General features: G+C 37.3%; 1 protein-coding gene across 1 annotated transcript; it reads left to right on the forward strand.

The window, feature by feature from the left end:
• Nucleotides 1-8,562: 8,562 nt before the first annotated feature.
• LOC148881039 (3'-5' exonuclease domain-containing protein) lies at nucleotides 8,563-23,517 on the forward strand. The gene is made up of 8 exons (XM_088963269.1): nucleotides 8,563-9,270; nucleotides 9,402-9,533; nucleotides 16,809-16,929; nucleotides 19,851-20,290; nucleotides 20,671-20,747; nucleotides 20,841-20,976; nucleotides 22,833-23,036; nucleotides 23,150-23,517. The coding sequence occupies exons 1-8, from the start codon at nucleotides 8,881-8,883 to the stop codon at nucleotides 23,207-23,209; spliced, it is 1,560 nt and encodes a 519-aa protein (XP_088819395.1). The 5' UTR covers nucleotides 8,563-8,880; the 3' UTR covers nucleotides 23,210-23,517.
• The last annotated feature ends 1,682 nt before the right edge of the window (nucleotides 23,518-25,199 follow it).

Consider the following 25,199-nt stretch of genomic DNA (forward strand, 5'->3'; position numbering starts at 1 on the left):
GGGTTTATTAATTGAATTTTGGGTGTATTGACGGAGTTCACATCTCCGCCCTACAGGGCACCCCCGCCGTGTACATCATCGATATACGGCGGGAATGTGCTGTGGGGTGTAGTGGGGCGGCTCCTTGTGGGGCGGAGATGTGATGTCGTATTGACGTGAAAATCACACAAACAAATTGCAAACCGTGAGATATAAGAGGGCGGTCAACGGTCGGGATTGGATCAGAACAGCAAGTGGACGTAGGAAGACGTCGGCTGTCACGCCTACTTTTAGTACTTCTGACTTGTCGAGCAAGAAGTAAGAAGGAGCAGAGAAGGGCATAGGGTTGGACTTTGGCTTTTCTTACATTTTTTTCTCTATCCTGGCCCGGTATCTCCAACTCTGATTTTATCCCAAATCTCCAGCTTCAACCACCAGCAGGAAATCTTACCAACTAACTAATCAATCAGGCTACAGCGTTAGATTGTTTCTTATTTTATAATTATTGAATTAATTTTAATTTAATGATTAGTATGGTCATTCTTTAGGTTAAAGAGGTTTTACATATAAAAGCTTCTTTTTTGTATGTAGGATTAAGATTTAAAAAAAAAAAAAAAGTGAAAAAAGTACAAAATGCTCTTAATGGAGTGGGTTTTTTTCTTGTTTTGTTCTTTGGATTGAAAAGAAAGGGAGAATGGGTGTACAAGGGTAAGGACTAGTTTTTTTTCTAATCAATAACAGAAATTTTATAAAAAGAGATATAGAAATTACAACGAGGAGGGAGGGGTAAAAAGACTTAACCCTCCCTAACAAACTGAAAAAACATACTACATTATAGCCCAAAACAAATTTGTTCTTCCCACCTCTGTTTGGCCAAGGTATCAGCCATGGAGTTAGTGCACCTCTTGGCCCATTGAACCCTTGTAGACATATTCTGAGTTAATTAAGTAATTTTCTTTTTTTCATTAGAGAACTTTTACAAGCTGGACACTTCCTTCTGCAACCATTTAATAGTCAATTGAGAATCTCCTTCCACCAACAACTTACTAATATTCGGTTGTTTAGCTCCTTTAAATCCTTCTAGAGCTGCCAAGATTTTAGCTCTCAATGAGTCCCCCTAGCCTATAGGTCAAGAGAACATAGCAATGGTTCTACCTTCCTCATCCCTGAAGATACTGCCTATACCAGAATGGCCTGGATTTCCTTCACTGCTACCATCGAAGTTCAATTTGATGAAACCCAGATCTAGTGGAGTCCAAACAGGTCTAAGAGTTGTGAACATGGGAGCTGACCAAGTCATTTCATCCCACTTTCTAATGATGTCTCCTACTGAATAATCTTCAAAGAGCTTCAAAGGCTTAACCCAAAACCACCCTAACATAAATAAGTTCTATAATGGCTTCTTTGCTTTTTTCTTTATTGTGAAAAACTCTTTGATTTCTTTCTTCCCAAACCGTTAAACAAATAGTAGTTCTGGGGTAAGGGCTAGTTTTGGCTACAAGCTATAAGATATTTGTATTGTTCTCAATTTTTCTTTCATAGTGAAAAACATATTTCATTTCTCTCGTGGACATAGACACTAAGGCCAAACCACATAAATCTTTGTATTCTTTGTAATTCTTGTTTTATTTGTGTTTGATTGGATTTCATTCTTTTTGCTACTATTAGATTTCCAGTACTTGTTATTTTAAATACCTTGTTATTTTATATTGTGGGTAGTTGTTGTAAGGTCCCCAATAACTAGTAATCCATTCAAACAATTTTTTTATGGTCAGTTTGGTTTGTCGAGAAAAAATGAGATGAAAAAAGAATATTTTTTTTTCCATTTTTGCATCCAATATTTGTTTTCCAAGAAACATAATAATCAAAATTCATTTTTCTGTGTTTGTTTTCTAAGAAAATTTAATAGGAAAATCTATGACGATACAAACCCATAACGATACATCCCAATGTGCAACCAGATTTGGAAGACACTTATTCAAATAAGCATGAGCAAAGACCCATAACGATGCATCCCAATGTGCAACCAGATTTGGAAGACACTTATTCAAATAAGCATGAGCAAAGACCCATAACGATATAAACCGGAGAAGCATCAGATACAGACCAGAGAGGTAGGGGAACAAGTAAATCAAATATCCATAACGATAAATCTTAAGAAGAGAGGGAATTCTTACCTTCCTACAGTTGAATGGAAATACTTAAATCCTATAAACAAAAAAAGTGGATAAGTATGTTAGATCTACAATATCGCAGATCTGTAAAAAACATAGCTTCATACCACCCAGAACAATGGTGTTTAGTCGGCAAACGACTGTGTATTACAACGAACGGGAAAGAGAGTGACAAAGCCAAAAAAAAGGGAAGAAAATAATCACCAAGGTTTAGGGGTTAGATCTGGCTTTACCTTGGCCAGATATGACTAAGACATCGTCGAAAACTCGACCGTTGTCAAGATGTTGAGGTAATGAGAGGACGACTCTAGTCACAGCCGAAACAGCCCGGGGTCACACCATATCAACGTAACCCCACATCCTAATTTTGTGAAATCATATATCACATTTTCGCATCCTATTGCAACAACGAAACGTATAAAATTAAAAATCTTATAAAAATATTCTCATTTTCCCATCCCAATCACACAGCAACCAAACGCAGCATAAACGTAAGTTAAGAATAAGAATGAATGAATCCATGAGGGCAACTAATATTAAATTAAGTAGGTTATATCAGGTTAGATTGTAAATTGATGATGAGCATCTATCCTACTCCTAGTAGCAAGTACTACAGTGCCATGTGGATACATCCCTGGCCTACCCTTCCATTTTTGTTCAACACTACATCTGAAATTAAATGAAAAACTGACTGTTGGCACTGTGCAGTTGAGACTTGAGAGTGATTTTGGGAATGCCACATCATCATGAGAGTGGGTAAATTAGTAAATGCCCCTAAAACGTACCAGCCTAAAACGCTCTAAAGGGCCTATGCTATTGGGTCCAACGGTCAAAGTTATTATTTTTTATTAATAGAACACATGGCATCAAACCCATATGACATGTGGCATGTTTGGTGACGGCATTTGAATTTAGGAGGGGCCTAAGATGGTGAATCGAATTTTGTTCCAATCTTCTTAGAGAAGGAGGTGTTTAAGTCCAACCACCACCTAAACCTCAATTGGAGGATTTTCTCAGTAGTACATCGTTGAACTAAATGGGGATGGGGTATCCACTTACCGCCACCTCATGCGAGTCTGACTGTGGACTCTAGATCTGTCGTATTATTTATTTATTTATTTATTTATTTAGTCACTAACACTGTATTATAATAATAATAACAAATAATAGCAATAAAGTTTAAAAGTAAACTGAAATGTCGCTTCCATGTTTAAGACTTTGTCCACATCCTAAAGCCTACAGGCTGACGACGGTCCTCTTATAACTCCATTCTTTAAAAAAAAGTGAGTAGGAAATTTGGGTTGTGGCATAGTAAATGATTGTTGGATTCAATTGGATTGGTTAAATTTTTGCAACAATATTGAAAGGAAATAGAAGTAATAAAATAAAACAATAAGCGTGCATTAAAATTTAGATATGGTTGGGTTGTTGTCTCTCAGTCAAGAAACAAATCTTGAATTGGGTTCATTCCCACGTTTGGCCGTGATTCTTGTCTTTTAGGCTTTTAAATAAATTCCCAGTTCGTAGTTGCACGCAGGCTGCAGCAGACCACATCATATTTTATTCCTCTTAAAACTTTAAAACCCTTAATGCAGCAGCGGACCAAAGGCTGTTAACAGTTGACTTTTCTTGATTTAATTTCTTGTAGGCCCACCCCTTCTCCACATGTATGCTTCCAACTCCTAACAATTGCTAACTCTAAACCCACTAATCCTGTCTCTTTATATTAATTCTGACTTAAGCCTTTTAATTTTATGTATATATTATCAAAATCAGTTATATATGGTTTTGCACTAAGCTTTACAATTCACATCCATGGATGGCTCCTTCAATCACTCCTAAATATCGTTCACCGACCAAATTATTTAATTATAATAATTTTCATTTTTCACACATTCTTTGTTTGATACAATTAATATAAATATTAAAGATATGCTAAGATTTTCTGTAAATTTTATGATTTTTTTTTGTTTTTTACTAGGAGAGAAATGTAGTTCAATTTTTTTTTTTTTCAATTAGTGGTTTTTATCTCATAGCCAAATCAATCGGTTCAAATACATCATCCACTAAAAATTCTAGGTTCATTTACCAAACTTGTAAAGGGATTCTAGGTTCCAACTCCTCTAAATGCATATAAAAATAATAGAGCTTTTGATATGATTACACATGAAAACAGTAAAACTGTATGATGCAACTACTCCCTTTGGATTTCCAATGGTGCCATGGACCTTTACAAGGAGACTTATGATGCTACATAGTACCTTGTATTTGTGCTTATTCTACGAGTTAGGTTTCCTTCTTACACCCATTTCATAGCATATTGTAGCTGCATACCAGTAACATCTCGTGTACTTGTACAATTGAAGAGTATTGACGGAAAGTAGAGATTTTGGCTTATTTCTGATGCATGATATTTCATAGCATATTGCGCCATAAAACCAAGGAGGCTAGAGCCTCTCTCATTTCAGTCTCACATGAAGAACTAAAACAACCAACTAAAAGAAAAAGAACAATGGTAAAAACAACAAAAGCAACCAAAAGAATATTGATCATAGCCTTTTAAATTTCATGGAAGAATTGTTCTTGTACATTATTTGAATTTCAAATCAACGTGACCCCCCCCCCCCCCCCCCTTTCTTTTGGTGATGAACTAATTTATCAGCAAGGAGCAAGAAAATGAAAAATGCAAGAATTAAAAGACAATATACTAGGGCGTTATTTCACCTATTTGAGTTCTTCAAACAAGAGGCATTGGTGTTGTTTGCTGAGCGGTCAATGTGGATATATAGAATTTCCTCATGTCTTCAATGGAATACATGATTGCTCAAGATGAATGTCCTCAAAAGAAGATGGAGTCAGAACACTTTTCCAAAGTCATTCATTTCCTATTTCTATTGGGATTTGTGGTGAAGAGTATAATTAGACAAAATGCTGTGTTGGATATTCATGTTCATGTCCATTATAGTCATGGTACAACCTCTCCCCCTTTGGTATATCTCTGCTTGCAATCAGAAAAACTCGGCATTCACCATTGACATTGAATCTCACACATTTCAGATTTTGCTTCTTTTTTCCATCATTTTTCCTATAAAATATTGAATTCAGTCAAAAAGCAAAGCCTTTTTTGCTCTTGTCATTTCTTCTTCCAAATACCTCTAGCGAAGAATTTCTTCTCAAGTGGGAATAGGTGCCTTTTATAGGCATCAGTGCTCAGGGCCCTCTTAGTAACGGGCCTCAGCTTTTCATGGAGCTGTTTTCGTTTTATTTGGTTCGTTAATGTGTTAGTTGTGAAATCCCCGTGGAGGTTACGGTATGCTTGAGTAAAGTCGAGGTGTGCGACACGACGGACCATTCTAACGGTCGGGGCATCGGCACTCTTGGCGGCATACTGCTGGAGTGGTTAACGAGCTCTCCCTTGTAGGTCGTTTTGAATCTCTGTAGCTCGGCCGGCTCCTAGGACAGGTCGCTGCAATTTTATGAGGTCTACTAGTTCGGTCTTACTGAGGAAGAGGCCGTCCTAGGTGAGGTGCTCCGAACTAATTTGCCGAGCTGGTTTGCTGACTCAGCGCTGAGGTATCGACAGGAGGCCACGTGTCATTATTCAATTGGGAGGATCAAATTATCCCTCATCAGTGCTATACACCAAAATTGCTGCATCTAGTATAGGAAATTAAAGGTCATAAATCCCTATTCCATGAATTACAAGTGTCCGGTGGATCTTAAAACATCTAACCTAAAGGACTTTCAAAGAATTCCCAAAAATTTTTCAAAGTCCCTTTCATTTGAGCAACAACTTGAAGAAACTTGTAAGTTAGCCTGAAAATGACAACCACAAAGAGGTTAGTTCATACAGGAAGTAGGCATCATTAGTATGGAATTCTCATGGTATAATGCCTTGCTTGATATTGCTCAACATTCCTTGGAGAGAGAGCATGTAAACTCAGTACATAATCCAAGAGCTCACCTTAAACCTACCCTCCTTTGCTAGGCAAAAAAAGCAGCAATTACAACTACAGTGTTTCCTCTAGTAGTGTCATGAGCAACTTCTTCACAGGTGCTTTGAACCCCTATTTCCAATCAAGTACAACCATAGAAAGCATTTGCCAAAAATGAAGTCCAAGGCAATTTCTAGCCTCTTGATAGATTAAAGATCATGAAGGACTTCAACTAAAAGTCACTTTTATTAGTCCAACAACCTTGTGAAACATTTATAAAGTTAACTTGAGTTTATAGTTATAGTTTGTTGCATGTGGCTTGATAAGTGAAGCTCTTATAACCATCATTTTTAGCCTTTTCTTCCATTTGAGGTATTAAATAACAGGATTTCTGAATTGTTTTGATTTTTTGTGCTTCTATGGTGCACTTAAGACATGAACTGGTAAAGAGAAATCTGTTTATCTCAAGCTTTCTATAGAATACTTCGAAGGATTAGTCGATTAGACAATTATAGGTGATCTCAATGTAAAGGATTTGCTGTAAACCAATAGGTCCATGAATACAAGCTAGGAAAGCTTGCTAAGAAGATGATGTTTGATTTTCAACATTAGCCATTGGTTGTTTACAGAATTTCAAGTTTAAACCTTCTATTTAATAAATAGACATAGTTCAAAATCAACTAAAATGTTCAAGTTTGTCTCTCCTTGAAATTGCAAAGTGAAAAGAAAATTAAAATGTCAAACTTCAAAGTCTTACTTGTTCTCACATTATCACACTTATATTTTCATTTCTTTTCTTGGTCTTTATATATTGTTTAAGGGGATTGAACGTCAGCAAAAGCATTTAGCAGATTTATAAAAAAAAGGCATTTGGCAGAACCTCACTAATGACACTTTCTTATATGTTCTAGTTTTTTCTTAATAGGTTCTTTGTATGAGTTATTTCACATTGGTTGTATTAGAGTTTAATCATGTATTAATTTAGAGTATGGTTGAAGCTTATGCAATGAATTTAGAGTATAATTTTGATTCTTAATTTAGGTCATAAAAGTTATGTAATTTGTGAATGAGAACCTTATTTGATATGGAGAATCCTTCCACAATTATCTTCTCCCATGCCTTATTGATAAGGTTAAGGGTCCAAATTAAAATTAGGGTTGTAATCAAATTAGAGACAGTAAAATTTGAATTAGATTGGATTGATGTCTAAAATCCGAATATGATCGTATTGGGGATTTTGAGTTAGGATTTGGATTTTGATAACCCTATATCTAAAATCACCAGGATGGGGAAGAGTGGGGTTATGAGAAATTCCATGACATAGTCCCGGATTTAAAAAGAGATTTCCTTAAACAAATTGTCCTTGGATGAAAAATCAGAAGTTAATTTGTCTGGCAACATTGGGGTTTATAGTCCCTTTTTTTGCTTAAACTAATGACATTATTGTGCACAAATTTTGGCAAAAGGAAAATATGGAGATTTCTCATTACTCTCATGTAGTATTTACAAAGATGATAAAAAGAGCATCTTCCATATGAGCTTTAGTATTGGCCTTTCATTCCAGTTGCACTGCTTTGCTTACTCCAAAACTTTGCATTGTGGTCTACCTTTCTACCTTTGCTCCTGTCTTGTGATCATAGTATTCAACAGCGGCAGCCTTAATTACTAAGATAGCCAATGTAAGAGCCTAAACAAGTAGCCTCTACAATCAATCAAATTAAAATAATCACTCTATGGCTAATAACTGTAATATAACAAACACCATCTGACATGCCAATGCAATTTTTTTTATCTACTTTCTAATAACCTACCAATGCAAATGCACACTCATTCAATATCATATAATAGACAAGTTCCCAAGTATTAGGAAGGCTCAAATAATGAATCAACCTAGGTCTAATTAATCTCGTAAAAAGCAACATTTTAAAAAATGATTCGGAAATGAAATCATTATAGTCATCGGTTTTCGGGTCAATAGTCCGATTGTTCGGTTCGAACGAATGGTTTGTTATGATAGTAAAATTAAAAAAAATGATCAAAAACCGTTGAATGGATCGACAACTCGACTGCCTAGGTCAACGGTTTATTGACTTTTTTAATGGTTTTTGACCAAATTCTAAATTTTGAGTAAAACGGAACCAATTGCCTAAATGATTCCCAGGCCAAACGATCTGACCGTCCGATTCAACGGCAGTTCAAAAGCATTGGTAAAAAGCTTAACGAAATCAACATTGCAACAAACCTCACTTTCTTAATGACATCTTTTGTACCATTGAAGTAGAATAAAAACTAAACTACAATGTTCACTTGGACTTGCCATAGTTGAATATAATTACATAGGATCTAAAAAGACCATTAGTGCCCCAAGGCTATTCTCCATGTAAATCATGTGCTTTTATCAAAATACCAAAAAGAGAAGTCAAATGGTGATTCATGATTAGACTTTTCAAATGGCCAGTTCAACTCCCCTAAGTAAGACATCGTCTTTATGCATAGAATGAGGCCCAATCTCCATAGTCTTTTCTGCCATGGATGATATATAGTTCATCAATTGTTAAACATACGAGAGCGCAAAAATATAGAATAACTAATCCGAACTCGTTCAACCTCATTCCCAAACGAACTGTATTTTATTATTTTTCAGTTGTTTCTGTTTCCCGCTAAAATGAGCCGGTTAGTGATTATTCTTGATTTCTTTCGGTTTCGGTATCAGATAAGATTGGAAGGGTGGGAGACTGGAGGGGTAAAGGATTAAGATACAACCCCCTGTCGTTGTTGTGTCTGTGTCACGTATGGATCCGAAACGGCCGAAACCTCTAAAGATTCACTTTGTCTCCTCGACCGATTCTCCTGAGTTCAACCGGCTGAATTGGGCTTTGAATCGTTCTTCAGTAATAGGACTCGACGCCGAATGGAAGCCTATTCGCACTCAACAGTCATCTTTCCCCACCGTTTCACTTCTCCAAATCGCTTGTCGAATCAAAGATGACGGTGCAGAGGAGACCAATTCGTTGGTTTTCCTACTCGACCTGTTAGCGCTACCTCTCCCTTCGGTATGGGAGGTGTTACGGGACATGTTTGTGTCTCCTGATATTTTGAAGCTAGGGTTTAGGTTCAAACAGGATTTGATCTACTTGTCCTCTACTTTCAATTCTCATGGCTGCGCTACGGGCTTCGATAGGGTAATGTCGTATTTCCGTGCTTTGACCCTTTGCATCATGAATCTTCTCATTTCTCCTGATTTTTAAGTCTTATTTTTCTGCATATGTAAGGCATTTTTCTTGAATTTCTTTCTTTTTTGTATTCTTTGTAGGTTGAGCCCTTTTTGGATATTACAAGCATTTGCCATTACCTGCAACACAAGCAACCAGGAAAGAAATTATCAAAGGAAACCAAAAGCTTGGCAGCCATATGTGAAGAAGTGCTTGGTGTTTCACTTTCAAAGGTTTGGTTAAGGGACACATTCCATTTACTTAGTTTCAAGATTTTAGCATGACCCAGTTCGCCATCGTTCTCTTTATTTATTTATTTTTTCAACTTTCAGGCTACTTAGTTCAGTAATTAATTATTAATTGTTTATAATTATGTGACTGAATACTCATTTATCAAAAAAAAAAAAAATTATGTGACTGAATACAGAACACCAATTTGATCATGTATGAATTCATTAGATTCACTTGCCTTATAAATTATCAAATCTGCAATCTTAAAACTAAGTACAATGTTTCACAAAGCTGGGATAGGGGACTACTACTGGCTTGGCCCTACACTGAGGAAATCAGCCTTGCTTTTATGAGTGCTCTTAAAAAAGAATCCAGAGAACAGTCATAAGCATGGAATAAACAAATGACTGTTCTCTACGTGGTGAGTTTTTTAAAATAAATAAATAACCTAAATCCTATTGTAACCCCTAGGCTTCATAGCAACCAGCTATCATTCTCACTAGTAATTACCAATAAACTTCATTAAAATAGTACAGCATTTGTATCAAAATGTAGAAAATCAACATATTCATGGAAGAAAGAAAAACATAAAGAAAGAAAGAAGGAATGAAAGAAAAGAAAAGAAACTACTTTGCAATTTGACTGTGCCAAAAGAGATATTCATGAAGGTGCCAGCTAGCTTTCCAGTAAGGTCTGTAGCTGGTTGTACAATAGACTTGGGGTTAGGGGAGAGCTATGTGTAGCCCATTTACCTAAGGAAGGGGTGGAAGATCCTGGTAGCTATGTAACTATTGTAATTTCTTATTGATAGGCATTAGAAAAAGAATATAGTGTAGGGATTATTATCCAGAAGAGAAAGTGAAGAGAAGAGAGAAGAGAGAAGGAGAGGAGAAAAGAGAGATCTGTGAGCAAAGCTCAGTGGTGGCAGCGCTAGCTTTTTTGGTATTTATATTAGGGTGATCATAACATAATATAAAAGAGGGGGAATTACAATAGTACCCCTATGATACTAAACAGAAATAAAACGAAAGACAAACAGCCTATAAACAGCCTTTTAACACTCCCCCTCAAGTTGGGACATAGATGTCAATCATGCCCAACTTGTCACATAGATCATTATGCTGCAAGTGATGTAACCCTTTTGTGAAGATGTTTGCAAGTTGATCTTCGGACCTGACATAGGGGGTGCACACTTCTTCTTTGACAACCTTTTCTCTAATAAAATGCTTGTCTACTTCAATGTGCTTGGTTCTATCATGCAGTATTGGGTTAGCAACAATATTTATGGTTGCCTTGTTATCACAATATAGAGTCATAAGTCCATTGTTTTCAAAACCGGACCGGACCGGAAAAACCGGGAACCGGTCACCTGACCGGTTCCGTTTTCCTCCAAAATCACTTTTTCCCCCAACACCGTTGATTTTGGTCAGCAAACCGTTGAACCGGCCAGTTAACTGTTCGAACCGTTCAAACGGTTTTGATTGTATTCCAAATTTTTAAAATTTTTATTTATTTTTTATTTTTTTGTCAGAACGGGCCAGTTCGGGTCGAACGGTCCGACAGTTCGAACCGGTAACCGGACTCCTGACTGGTTCGTTTTTAAAAACCATGCATTTCTCTATATTCAACTTTAGCACTAGACCTAGCCACCACATTCTGCTTTTTGTTTCTCCATGTGACTAGGTTTCCTCCCACAAAGGTACAATAGCCATTGGTAGACTTCCTATCATCCAGTGATATTGCCTAGTGTGCATTAGTATACACTTTAACTTCAAATGCCCGTGCTCTTGGAACAATAAACCTGCACCTGGGAATTTCTTAAGATATTTGATAATTCTTTCAGTTGCTTCAAGGTGGGTGGTCTTAGGGGCATGCATGAATTGGCTAAGAACACCCACTGCATAAGCAATGTCTGGCCTAGTCATGGAGAGATATAGCAGTCATCCTATAAGCCTCTAAAATTGCTTCACATCTTTGATGAATTCACCTTGACAATCACTTAATTTGTGATTATGATCAATAGGAAAATCAATGGGTTTCACTCTCAATTTTCCTGTATCCTGTAACAAATCTAAGACATACTTTCTCTAAGAATGAAGATACCCTTTCGTGAGTGGGCAACTTCAATTCCAATGAAGTATCTCAAAGGACCTAGATCTTTTACCTCAAACTAAGTAGCAAGAAATCCCTTCAATTTTTGAATTTCATCTTTCCAATCACCCGTGATAACTATATCATCAACATACACTATTAGGGTTGCAATTTTCCCTTTCCCTCTTTTCACAAACAATGTATGACCGGATTGACATTGCTTGCAGCCTTTTTGTTGTATAGCTACATAGAATCTGCTGAACTAAGCACTTGGTGATTGTTTCAGGCCATATAATGACTTCTTCAACCTGCATACCTTTTGTTCATTACCTTGAACCCGGAAACCAGGGGTTGTACCATGTACACTTCTTCTTCAAGATCACCATTTAGAAATGCATTCTTGATATCTAGTTGGTGAAGGTCCCAATTGAAGTTAGCAACTAAAGAGAAAAGAACCCTAATGGAGTTCATCTTAGCAACCAGTGCAAAAGTTTCTACATAATCTACCCCATAACTTGAGCGAACCCTTTTGCCACTAAGTAAGCCTTATACCGCTCCACTGTGCCATCAACCCTATGTTTTACTATAAATACCCATTTACATACAACTGCTTCCTTCCCCTCATAAAGATCCACCAATTTCCATGTACCATTTTGATGTAATGCATTAATTTATTCCTTCATTGCATCTGTCCATTCAGGCACCGAGAGAGCTTTTGCCACATTCTTAGGAGTAGGAATAAGAACACTATCAATGGAAGAGAGGAATGCCCGAAAGGAAGGTGAAATGTTTTCATAAGAAACAAAATGGGAAATGGGGTGCTTAGTGGTGCAAGACCTAACACCTTTTTGGTGAGCAATAGGAAGGTCAAGATCATAAGCACTGGAGGTATCAATAGCAATAGGGTTAGAAACATCAATGGGAACTAAGGTTCCTGGCTGGGTAGGATTCATCCCCGGAGAATTTGATGGCATTGGTGGTACAACTTCTAGGTGCTTTACAACTCTTGAACTTGGTTGGCTTTTGTGACGACGATAGAAAACATGGAAGGGAGGAGGATCAGGAAGAAGAGGGATCTAAATCTGAGGCAGAGGAGGAAGCTGAACCTATTTTTCCTCGTGCCTACACTCCCCCTGAGGAGAAACATGAAAGAAAGGTTTACTCTCAAGAAAGGAGATATCCATAGAAATATGATATTTTCGAGAGGCGGGATCAAAGCATCGATACCCCTTCTGAGTTGTAGGGTACCCCAAGCAGATACAAGGAATAGCACGGGGATCCAATTTCCCATGAGTGGGTGATAGGTTTTGGACAAAACAACAACAACCAAATACACGAAGAGGAATTGACAAAGAGGAGCCTTGGGAAACAGAAGTTGATGTGGGGCTTTGTACTCTAACTATCGAGAGGGCATGCGATTAATGAGATAAGCAACACAAATGATAGCTTCAAGCCAAAAACATTTGGGCACATTCATATGAATCAATAATCCCTGAGCCACTTCAAGAAGGTGGTGGTTCTTTCTTTCAGCTAAACCATTTTGTTGTGGTGTTCGGGCATAGGAGCTATGGTGGAGTGACCTACGTGAAGCAAAGAACTTCGTGAGATCATTATGAAAGTATTCTTTGGCATTATCGGATTGAAGATTTGGATTTCGGTTTGAAATTGGGTGAAGATCATCTTTTGAAAATCTTGGATAATTTTTGGTACTTCATCCCTAGTTCGCATGGGATTCACCCATGTGTACTTGGAGTAGTCATCAATAAAGGTAATAAAATACTTGTAACCACTTTCAAACGGTAAAGTAACTGGGCCCCAAACATCTGAATGAACAATATGGAAAGGAAATTCAGATTTATTATTCTTTGAAGAAAAATGAGTTCTGTAATGTTTACTCAACTGACAAGTTTGATGTATCAATTCTAACACTGACACTGGCTTAAACAACTCTTGAAACACAATCGTTAAGGAATCAAAGGATAAGTGACCAAGACGACTGTGCCATAAATAGGCTTGACTCTTACTAGACTGACTCTTAGACTCAGTGACTACAAGACCAGCCTTATTCTCCAGCAAGTAGACACCATCCATCATATGTCCTCTACCAATCATCTTCCCTGAGGCCAAATCCTGAATCACACAATAAGAAGGGAAGAAGGTTACTGAACAATACTACTAACAGAAAACAAATAAATAGGGAATTGTGGAACGTGTAAAACATTAGAAAGTGTAGGACCAAAAGGAAGAGAAATGATTCCTTGACCAGCTATGGTAGAGAATGAACCATCAACCAATCTCACTTTGTCTCTTCCTGAGAGAAGATGATAGGGCTAAAAGTAAGTAGACTTACCAGTTATATGTTTTAACGCTCCAGAATCAATTATCCAAGGAGAGTTAGAGGAATGAGACGATACATGGAGAGTTGTGGTAGAATTACCTGATGTAAACACATATGAAGTTGATGGAGGAGGAGCATCCATCTGACGAATTGCCCTACTATAGAGTTCTAAATGGTCACGTAAGGAATTAATGATATCCTCCCTAGTGTCAGAACCTGAGGTGTATGTCTGAGTTGTGGTAGTAGTTAGGGCTGGTTCTCCTAAGTGGCCATGTTTGCTGTAGTGAGCTTTCTTGAACCTTGCTGTCCTAATTTCTTATTCAGATCTGAACCCTGTTTCTTACTCAATTCCTGAGCCCATTTTGGCTTCCTATGAAGGTCTCAGCATGTGTCACGAGTGTGTCGAGACTTCTAGCAATGGGTGCACCATAATTTTTCTTTGTCATCCACCCTTTTTTGAGAGTCTCCTTTCGTTGCCAACACAACTGCATCTCCCCCAGAATTATTCATAAGATTTCTTCTACTTTCCTTTGATTGTACTAGAGCATATACCTCTTGGACAGATGGGAGATCCTTGGTTCCTTGCTTCCAAGGATCTGTGCTCTAGTGGATTCATACATAGGGTTTAGGCCAAGGAGGAAGGCAAAGACTCGCTGCTGTGAAACTTCCAATCTACACTTTGATAGTGATCCAACTCCTTCCAAATGGAAGACAAGCCTGAATAGTACATAGAGAGACTCCTCTCCCCTGTTTACAAGTAGAGGATTCTGCCTGTAACTGATAAATTCTTGCATAGTGGCACAATTCAGAATGGGTTGACTTTGCTTGTTCCCAAATCTCATAAGTTGTTTCAGCCCACATAAAATTTCTTCTCACCTGAGGTTGCCTAGACATTAAGAGCCATGACATTACTATGCTGTTTTCTTGGTTCCATTTGTCATGTTCAACACTCCCAAAATTAGGTTCTTTAATTCTTCTATTTATATATCCTATCTCTTTCCTTGCAGTAATGTATAACCTGATCCCCTTCGACTATTCTAAGTAATTGAGACCATTAAGAGGTATGACAGCCATAGGGAAGGATAAATCCATACCCCCACTCAGTCCATTCTGCATTGAGGAAACACCGGATTTGGCAGAATCGTCACTATTCATGATAATTGGTTCAGATCACACTCAAAAGAGTTCCAAAAAAGAACTAGAAAAAAATACAGTCCAACCTGTTTCCCTTTCACACACTGTATTATTTCTGAAAAAAAATTTGCACTAGGAAGCTCGAGACAGCCACCTTTTAATTTGAACATCTTGACAGGCCGGCCAGAATTAAGAGGAAGAAAAGAGAAGAGAAGAGGAGAAGAAGAGAAGAGAAGAGAGGAGGGAAGAAGGGTTTTGCAATGTAACAGTGCTGGCGCCCGCCAGCCTTTATTTTAATATATATAGGGCGGAAAAAATAACAAGGGAAAAGACCCTTGTGTCCCTGAGTACAATAACAGACATAACAGAAAGAAAAAATAAAATAAAAAAACACTTTAATTAGCCAAACAGGCCCTAATATCAGCAACTAAATTATTTTAACATTATTTTAACAGAACACAGTCCTTCAATCACCAAAAAAAATGTTTTACTGCTGTTATGGCACCTACAGGTCATCACTGACCTACAAACTAACACCAGACTGATGTCACAGCACACACAGGTCATCTTGGACCTACAAACACACCACAAAGCTGCTGTCACAGGCTCACAACACATACTAGTCACCTCCGACCTACAACCACCACAAGGATCACTCGATCCTACAAAAAAGGAAGGTACAGGTGCTGATCACCTCACATCAGTTGATCGATCCCCTTGTTTTGGTTCTGTCCTGATACACGATCAGGGAGAAGACAAAAGAGTGCTTTCTCGATCTCCTTTCAGATCAAATGGGCCTGATCTGATACCATATTATCCAGAAGAGAAAGTGAAGAGAAGAGAGAAGAGAGAAGGTAGAGGAGAAAAGAGAGATCTGTGAGCAAAACTCAGTGCTGGCAGCGCCAGCTTTTATTGGTATTTATATTAGGGCGACCATAACATAATATAAAAGAGGGGGAATTACAATAGTACCCCTACAATACTAAACAGAAATAAAACAAAAGACAAACAGCCTTTTAACAGGGATGTCCATGAAGGAGGATAAGGTGTGCTTACTGGGTGTTACTTTATCATAATACCTGGCATAATTTGATATATGCCTAAATAGAAGTCTTTAACAGCATAGACATTTCAGATGGTGAAGATTTCTTCAGTTACTAGAACCAGTTTTACTCTTTAGGCAGGCAACAGAGATTTCTCCATCATCTGGCTATTCTGCAATAAATGCTAATTGGTTGACAATGGGAGAACCATTGATTTGGTGCCAAACTGACTGCCTAATAAAAGATCTAATTTGTTTTCTGGAAGTGAATATGTTTTTATCTTCACGAACTGCTTTACTTCCTAGAAAATACTAACAATTTCAAATTTGTATATCTTGGAAAAATTGGATATTAAAATCTTATTAGAAAAAAAGAAAAATGGATATTAAAATATCATTATAGAACTATATAAATCAATCTGCTTGTTTGAATTACCAGAATTTCTTTGTCTGACTCCCTATGTCTTTGCTTGACTTTGCTCACTTTACTTGGTTGAAAACATCTTGCTTCAATATTCCTATGCCTGTGATGTTTGACGGTATTTAAAACCTGAAGGAGGATAGACTAACTGTACGTGGGCTTCTTGATTAGTTCCTTCTGTTTTCAAGGGCTAAGATGACCGCTACCGAAATTATCCGAGCAGGTCTGATGTAACCTGAATCTTCCTCCAGGAACTCCAATGTAGTGATTGGTCATGCCGCCCCCTTACAGAAGAGCAGAAACTGTATGCAGCTGCAGATGCATACTACCTATTGGAAATATTTGATGTCTTTCAGGGAAGCGTTGTTGAAGGTATACTTTTTACGATGCTTGTAACGTTTTTAATCGTTTCACCTTGTTAATCATATGACATAAAACCAATTATAGAAAAAAGGCTACGGTATTACTGTCTTGATGCTTGATGCCCAAAATTGTGTTATCTAATAAAGTGGGAGGGCCTTGGAGATTAAGTCACTATCTTGATGAGGCCAGGGACTATTTGGACTTCCTAAATGTAAAGTTAGTTTGGATTCCAAGGGAATACAATCATACAGCAGATGGCTTAGCTAAATGTGGAGTGTTCTTAGAGCAACTTAATAGTGACAAGCTTCCTCCTTTGTAATTTACAGGGGTTCTTCCCCTGCTTTGTACATCTTCCCATGCCCCCCTTTTTTTATTAATGAATCTTAGTTAACGTTTCTTAAAAAAAAAAAGTTGCATCCAGTTTTTTTTTTTTTTTTTTCATGTGCATTTTAGTTGCTTGCAATATGGAACAGACATGGCAAACTTATGCATGTTGAATTTCTATAGAAAATGTCTGTCGCTTGCATAGTAAAAGGTTACAGAATGATTGCCCGTACAACTTTGACGATTCCTTTAAGCCTTAATGCAGATCAATTTGTATGAATTATTGTTGTGATATCTGGAGCATCAAGATGAGCGAGTACTTATCTTGAGAATGTATCTACTCTTACTGATTTTGAATCCTCATCTTATGATTCCAAATTTTAATTGGCAGTTAGGGCCTGTGCTTGCTTTTGTGGCCCTATGAAATGTATAGTTTTTGTGCCTGACACTGTGAAATCACTGTAAATTCGTTTTGTATATGATCTACGAGGGTTCCTCACCTTCTTTACATTAATAGAATACATATTCCCTTATTACTTGTCAGAAAAAAAGGGCCATGTGACTGCTTTAGCATCATCACATGAAGGAGGCTAGATCTTTGGCTTCTGGTGCAAACACTTAATTCCACTGGAGACAAATATGAGTCTCTTTTGAGAAGATATGAATCAATTTATGAGCCCACAGTTTGATAAATGAAGGATTTTATTGGAGATAACTATATTAGGTCAATAGTCCCAGGATAGGCTCTAGACAAAATGGGGATTTTTGGATCACTAATGGTAAATTGTATTAATTATGAAAGAGGGCCACCTAAAACTGGTCTACCTTCAGTCTATCAAGGTTCTTTTGTGGAATGTAGGCAAGTTTTGGATTTGGTGTTGATTGCAATCACGATTTTTGGAAGTGTTGGTTCATTGAAACAACACCATATTTGATTGGTTCTTTGCATGTACGGTCATATTTCTGCTGTCTATTTTGACATGAGGTAATCCTAGAGGCACCTGACTTTTGTCATTATATCTTGCATTAGCAGTAATGGGTCTACAACCATTTGTTGGATTTTGCCTACCAGTCCCAGACCAATTTTAACTTGTTTTCTCTGATGGATCTTCCTACTTGTATTTTCATATTGTGAGGTGCTGAAAAGCTCCACTGTCTTTTTACAACTTAATTTCATAATTTGTAATCCATTTTGTACTTTAGACTGAGTTTGGTAAGATGTACTTTAGGCTGAGTTTGGTAAGAATGCAAACCCTGAATGAACTGTTACAAATATGAGTTCTGGTTCAGGTTTGCAAGCGTTTGTTAAGAGTGTAAATATACATTGAAAATCAACATTTATCTGCAATCTTGTCAGAGTTTACTTCTAAAACGTGAGCAAAGTTTGCATTGAAAAATCAATGCATACTTTGCACTCTTCGGTCAATGCATACTGTGTAAATTTTTGCTCCCATCTTAGCTTCTTCTTCCATAGAATTCCCAATGATCAAGCCAACAATGGATATTTCTGATCATCCTTCACAAGTGACAGTGACTGTTGAGAAACTAAAATCCTTGCAAGATGTTGCATGTTAGGTCAATCTTGGTTCTCATCTTCTTGATTCTGGTTCTAGTGTTATCCTAACAGTAACATCCATCTCCAAATCTTGGTTCTCATGTGCAAGACGTCATGTACAGCATTAGACACAACCTTCAACTTTCATCCCTGGAGGAAGCATTGCAGATGCGCTTTAATCAACTCTCTCTCTCTCCCTCGTTCATATCTGAGATCCTCTTTTTTCAGATCAGGGTTTGTTTTCAGATGAATCAGATCTATAGGTTTGTCTTTTGTGTTTTATGTTTTGGACCATCTAGAAAATATGAATAAAGGTAGGTTTATTGAGTAGTTTGGCAAATCAAGGTAGTTATTTGAGATCCTCTTTGATCCTCTTCATAATGATCGCTGAATTTATGGTTAACCATTTGGACTCCTTCCTTTCTTTTCTCTGTCCTTGCAATTCATATACAACCCTTTTGATCAAATTGACCAAGATCTCCATCGAATGGAGAGCATTGAATTTGTGGTTAATCTTTCTTTTCCCCTGTTCTGTTAAAACCAGAATGTCTTGAGATTGCAGTAGACTAAATCAGGAAAATAAAGCCTCACTAATTTCCATTTGATGCCTCCCCTACAGGATTGTGCATTGCATTTGTAGTGATTTTTTGTTTGCAAACAAAAGGTGACAAAAATGCATTGTTCTTTTGCATCCTTCCAACCAAACAACAGTGCAATCTGCCATTTAAACCAGTTTGCATTTTGCATTTATATGAACCGAAGTATTTTGTATTTGTACCATATAATTTTGTGTTTACACTTTTGCCAAACATGGCCTTAGACTCATTATGCAACAGGACCACCTTTCTTTGCTTTCCTTGCTTGCAATCTTAGCTTTTCCTTCTTTGTGAATGAACATAATTCCTAATGGAACTGCACAACAAATACAGAATGCATCAATGTAATGTTGCATATATCAAATATGCAAAGCCTCTTAATTTTCTTTAATCTTTTAAATCAAGGCTATATGGTATTTTTCACTTACAAAAACCTCTTGCAAACTGTATTTCAGGAAGTTCTTTGCACAACATAACTGAATTGCGGTATCCAAATACAGCACTTGGACTGAAAGAGGTCCTTCAGAAGCCTGATGTTGTTGATAATGTTTTAAGGACAAATTTTCGTGAGGCATCAGATATCATCAGATCTATTGCTATTTCAGAGATACATCTACAAAATCATACAGCAGTGGCATCTATTTCTAGGTCATGTAGTACCAATCCTCTAGATGAATCACTATCAAAGATCGTCAGGAAATATGGTGAAAAGATCTTGTTGAAGGATTCTGAAAGAAAACCTAGAATGACTAGAAAAAAGGGGAAACGACATTCCAGATCAAATGTAAGTTGCAGAGATAAGAGAGTTGAAAATAACAGTGATTGGCAAGGTCCCCCACCATGGGATTTATCCCTGGGGGGTGATGGATGCCCCAAGTTTCTGTGTGATGTGATGGTAAGTGATTCTCCTCTTTAGCTCTTGTTTTTCTTTCCCCCCTTTTTTTTGTGGGGGGTTGGGGGGTTGTGATGAGCCTTGTATTTCGTGGTGGGTTCTGATAATCCTGCTCTTCTTATATTGGACATGTTTTAATGGGGAATATATTCAATGAAATTATTGCATGAGAGACAAATTTTGAATATGTATTCTGTGCATGCTGGGCCATAATCTTAGTTCTTGAATATTATTCAAATAAAAACCTTTCTTTCTCTCTTTGACAAAATAAATATGTAATGCATCTTTTATATTTGTAATTTTTTCCAAAATTCCACATCCACAATGTAGTTTGATGGATTGAACTAACATTGTATGCATAATGCTAATGAAATGTTTTCCAGGTAGAAGGTTTAGCAAAACACTTGAGATGCGTTGGGATTGATGCTGCAACTCCAGCTTCAAAAAAGCCTGAACCAAGGTGTTCTTCCTCTTGTGAATCGTGATAAACTTTTTGCTTGGAGTTTCTGTTTAATGTTCTATAAATGTGATAATCCATTGTTTTGGTTGTTAGGCAATTAATAGATCAAGCATACAAGGAAAAGAGAGTGCTCTTGACACGAGATACTAAGCTGCTGAGGCATGGATATTTGATAAAGAATCAAATCTATAGAGTAAACAGTCTTCTGAAGAATGAGCAGTTGCTCGAGGTATGCATCTTCCTCATCTCAGTGATGAAGAGTTGACTTCTTGGACTATACATTAAGAGTTATGTTGACTTATTTAGGTTGTGTTTGGATAAGCTTTAGGATTTATGCATTTAAAGCACAAAGCCCCATTTTTAATGCCCATATGGGAGGGCTGTCATGCAGTGGCTTATGGCGTTCCAAGGTAGGCCCCATGCGGAAAGCTGTGAAGCTATGTTTAGTGAAGAACCTGGAAAGCCTAAAAATGCCTACAATGAGCTGAGAATTTGACTTTCCAATGAAGCTAGTCTTGGTAGCTTCTTCAAAGCTGCTCGGTCAACACAGCTCAATCAATGCTGAAGCCCTCTCAAATGGGCCCTAGGCTTTACGCTTTAGGGATTAAAAGTATTTTGGCTTTGGATTGTTATGTTTTTTTAAAAGCACTTCTTTTATCCAAAAGAAAACTTAGTTATTCTTTAATTCAATCTGATACTGAAGGTGTGTGCTAGATGGTCTAGCAAATTTGGATTTTGAACTCAAGCTTTTGATTACAGATGAATTTTGTGTACAATTCAGTTGGACTAGCAGTGATCCTTTCCATTTGTCTCTCTTTCTATCAGAAACAGAAAAGTTGGTTTGACATTATTTTGGAATGACGCAAGTACAAATTCCACAATAATCAATACAAAAATAACCCTGGAGGCTATTCAGTGGCCACAATTAAATCCCTATACAAAAATGTATGAAAAGTTACATCTCAAATTAGGAAAGAAGTTCCCTAAAAAGCTTACTCTGTAGTATTGGAAGTCTACCTAATTGCTGATTTAGGAAATCATTATTAGCATTCAAGGGCTTTTTAGACATATTCTTGTCTGTCATCCAGCCTATCACTACCTATTGGTCGGCCCCTCAGCTTATATCTATTAACAGCTTACAGAAACTAATATTCACTTGACAGAAACACTAGTCTCACAGAATCCCTTTCCCAAGCCAGTCCTAAGTATGTAATAACCATCATATGGTCATGCCATCTATGTTTCTGTAATATCTGATTCCCGATGGTTTCTGATTTTGGTTGTGGAACATGACATTACCAAAGCTCCTTATGGAGAAAATCTAACAATCCATTGGATGATGTATTAACTTTTCTGAAACAAGGAAAGTGATATTATAATCTATTGGGGAATTTTCATCCTCCATTTTCAAATGGGGACTGAATAAGAAAGAGTGCAAGTACATAGATTCAAGCTATCTTCATCTACAATGCAAACAAACAAAATAAATCATAAGCTGAAACAAGAACAAATAAGAATTTACATTTAAAACATCTGCACTACTGGACCTTGCAGTAGTGCAAATGAAATTTCACTACAAACTGAGCCTTAGTAAAAAACCAATGTCTTTCAAAAACTCTGTTTTTAAGGCTAGGGTAGAAATCAAATTGCACCCCTTGCTTGTATCACATTATCTTATAATTTTTCTTTTTAGAACAAGCCCTACATTATGATATTAGGAAAACCATCTTTAAACATCCAACATCCTTCATGGTGTCATAGCAGTTCTCCCTTGGGAACTTCTACTTTGGTGATACTTTTCAGATATTCATCTGATAAACCTCGGTCAAAGGGATTCCCTTCGACATATTTTAATAATCTCTAGTCATATTTAGAAACTGAAATATAGTTAAGCTACTGATTTAACACTGAAATTTGAAAGCTTTCAGCATTAGAAACTATTGGGCAGGTCATCATGTTAGTTGTTTTGAGTTGTGACAGGTCCTTTATCATGGCAGGTTTTTCATATTGATCACATATCCTTTTCCCTAATAAACTGTTGCTGAAAAGAATTCCAAGTCTGACAGATTAAGGTATTTATTGCAGGTGATCGAAACTTTCCAATTGAAGATCTCCGAGGATCAGCTAATGTCAAGGTGCACCAAATGCAATGGGAGGTTCATTCAGAAGCCACTAACGACGGAAGAAGCCATTGCAGCTGCAAAGGGATTCCAAGTAATTCCTAGTTGCCTTTTTGACCGGAATTTAGAGTTTTGGCAGTGCACAGACTGCAACCAGCTTTATTGGGAGGTAAGGTCCTATAACTTAGTTGTCTGCCATGTGATGTATGTCCTGTGTTTCATTTTTCCATATTGCCGTAACTTATCTGCTCTGCTAACATGTAGCGTCCGTTTGTATCACAGGGAACACAATACCACAACGCGGTTCAGAAATTCATTAACATTTGCAAATTGAACGGGTAGTCTAGCTGAGAGAGAGGCGTACACGTAAAGTGGTGTTTGTTTTGTCAAGCACCATCGTCAAAACCCACGTTTGTTGAGACTTCATGAAGATCCCTGAACCAATTTCTGCCTGGGTGTAACAATATTTGTAACTTGTATCTCAATTTTACATGTATGAAAAGAAATTGAATCATCAAGGAATTTGATATTCTATACGGCGGGGGTGCTGGCTGGTCCATATAAAGCCGGACGAGGGGAAGCTGTCAATGTTGAAATTTATTGTTTGGTGATGGTTGGAAGCCTCAGAAACTGAGTGTTTGTTTTGGATCCATCATCCATGTGTTTAGTGTTACTACTTATCACTAGTCCAAGCCATGGGCCAAGGGCTATGCTGCGCTTCAAATCAATGCAATGCCCCACCACCTTTGAACCCACAGGTCCTCCCACATCACAATTCACATGTGACATCTAACAGCCATTCTGGAGGGTTCACCCAACAACAAGCTTGTTCTTCAACAAAATTTAGCCCTCTGAGATTAACCCACGAGTAATGCTATTGTCCTTTTTCATGACAGTGATAAAACTTTCTCAAGTTCGTAGGGATGGATTCAATAAGCAAAGAACTCCAGCCCATTTTATTAGCAAAAACAATCACCAAGAGCATGTTTTGGTATTGTGACTTTATTTAATAAATGTTTTGTATTTAATTTATCTTGAAAAACAAGAAAGTGGATCATTCATCAAGAAAAACAAGAAAGTGATTGATAAATGTTTATTTAATGTTGTTCGACAGCTAAATGTCGTTAAGCGTTATATTAAGCTAAACAGGAAATAAATGGTTCGGTATCGGAGAAAACGTTAAAAATGGTAGTTGCCCTACCGTTTTGGCTATCAGTTTTTGGGTCAATAGTTCGATCGTCTGGTTTGAATAGACGATCCGTTTTGACAAATAAATTAAAAAAATGGTCAAACATCATTGAACAAGTCGACGAATCGATGATTCGACCGCTCGAATCAATAAATTGTTGACTTTTTCAACGGTTTTGACTAAAAAACAGATTTTGAATAAAATAGAACCGATTGCCTGGATGGTTCCCACGCTGAACGGTCCAACCGTCTGGTCAATCCCAGTTCCAAAACCTTCTGTATCAACCTGTGATATATGTCATCATTACGTGATTGTCATGTGTCATAGATTAGATTCATGTCATTATTTGATGGCTATCACATGTCATATAACAACACAAGTTCACACATGTTAATATTATACATGTGTCATTAGCACATGTCAGTCACGTGTTTTTTATATGTATTTATTATGCTTTTGCCAAATGGTAAAGGCTGCCTTTATTTTGAAAATTATACTTTACAATTTTTTTTATCTAAATAGATTTCAAAATAGAAGTATTGAGTCAAAATATTATATGTACGTTATACTTCAATACTTTTAAAAGTATCAAAGTGAAAATATATCCAAACATCTCTCCAGTTGTAAGTGGGTCGCGGGTCCACCTAATCGGGAATGAAGGGACACAGGTCACAACTACTCCATCCATCGCTCCCCACTTCATGTTGCCCTTGTCTTCTTCCCCCTCCCTTTTTCTTGTTTGAGTCTCTAAGGAGGTGTTCTGTAGTGTAAATGAGAAATTGGTAAGTGTGGACTAGTCCACACCACACCCTGTGATAGAGACCAATCCACACCACACCACACCATAGTCTACAATTATTTTGAACTGTGGACAAACTGTTAGATTGGACTAGTTTACACCCACAATGGTGTTCTATGATTCATTCCATTAGGGCTGTTTATAAGAAGATACAACCCGACCAAACCAACCAACCCAACCCGAATCGGTCGGGTTTTCTCTAGCACCAGTCGGTTTCGGTTGTAAAAAATCATAAACCAATGGTTCGGGTCGGTTTCGGTTTTCATATGTAAAAACCAAAACCGACCCGAACCGAACTGACTTAGTAGTTAGTAGTTAGTTCGTAGTTAGTATTTACAACCTAC

This window comes from Nelumbo lutea, chromosome 1 (assembly GCF_056320005.1).
Source record: "Nelumbo lutea isolate HS-2025 chromosome 1, American lotus-T2T, whole genome shotgun sequence".
NCBI classification, from domain to species: Eukaryota; Viridiplantae; Streptophyta; class Magnoliopsida; order Proteales; family Nelumbonaceae; genus Nelumbo; species Nelumbo lutea.

Bases quoted from the DNA above. Each gene is read 5' to 3' on its own strand.
- LOC148881039 (XM_088963269.1), top strand. From the start codon at position 8,881: ATGGATCCGAAACGGCCGAAACCTCTAAAGATTCACTTTGTCTCCTCG. The intron at 9,534-16,808 runs GTTTGGTTAAGG...ATCTTCCTCCAG, and splicing joins TTGGTGTTTCACTTTCAAAG to GAACTCCAATGTAGTGATTG. The intron at 20,291-20,670 runs GTAAGTGATTCT...AATGTTTTCCAG, and splicing joins AGTTTCTGTGTGATGTGATG to GTAGAAGGTTTAGCAAAACA.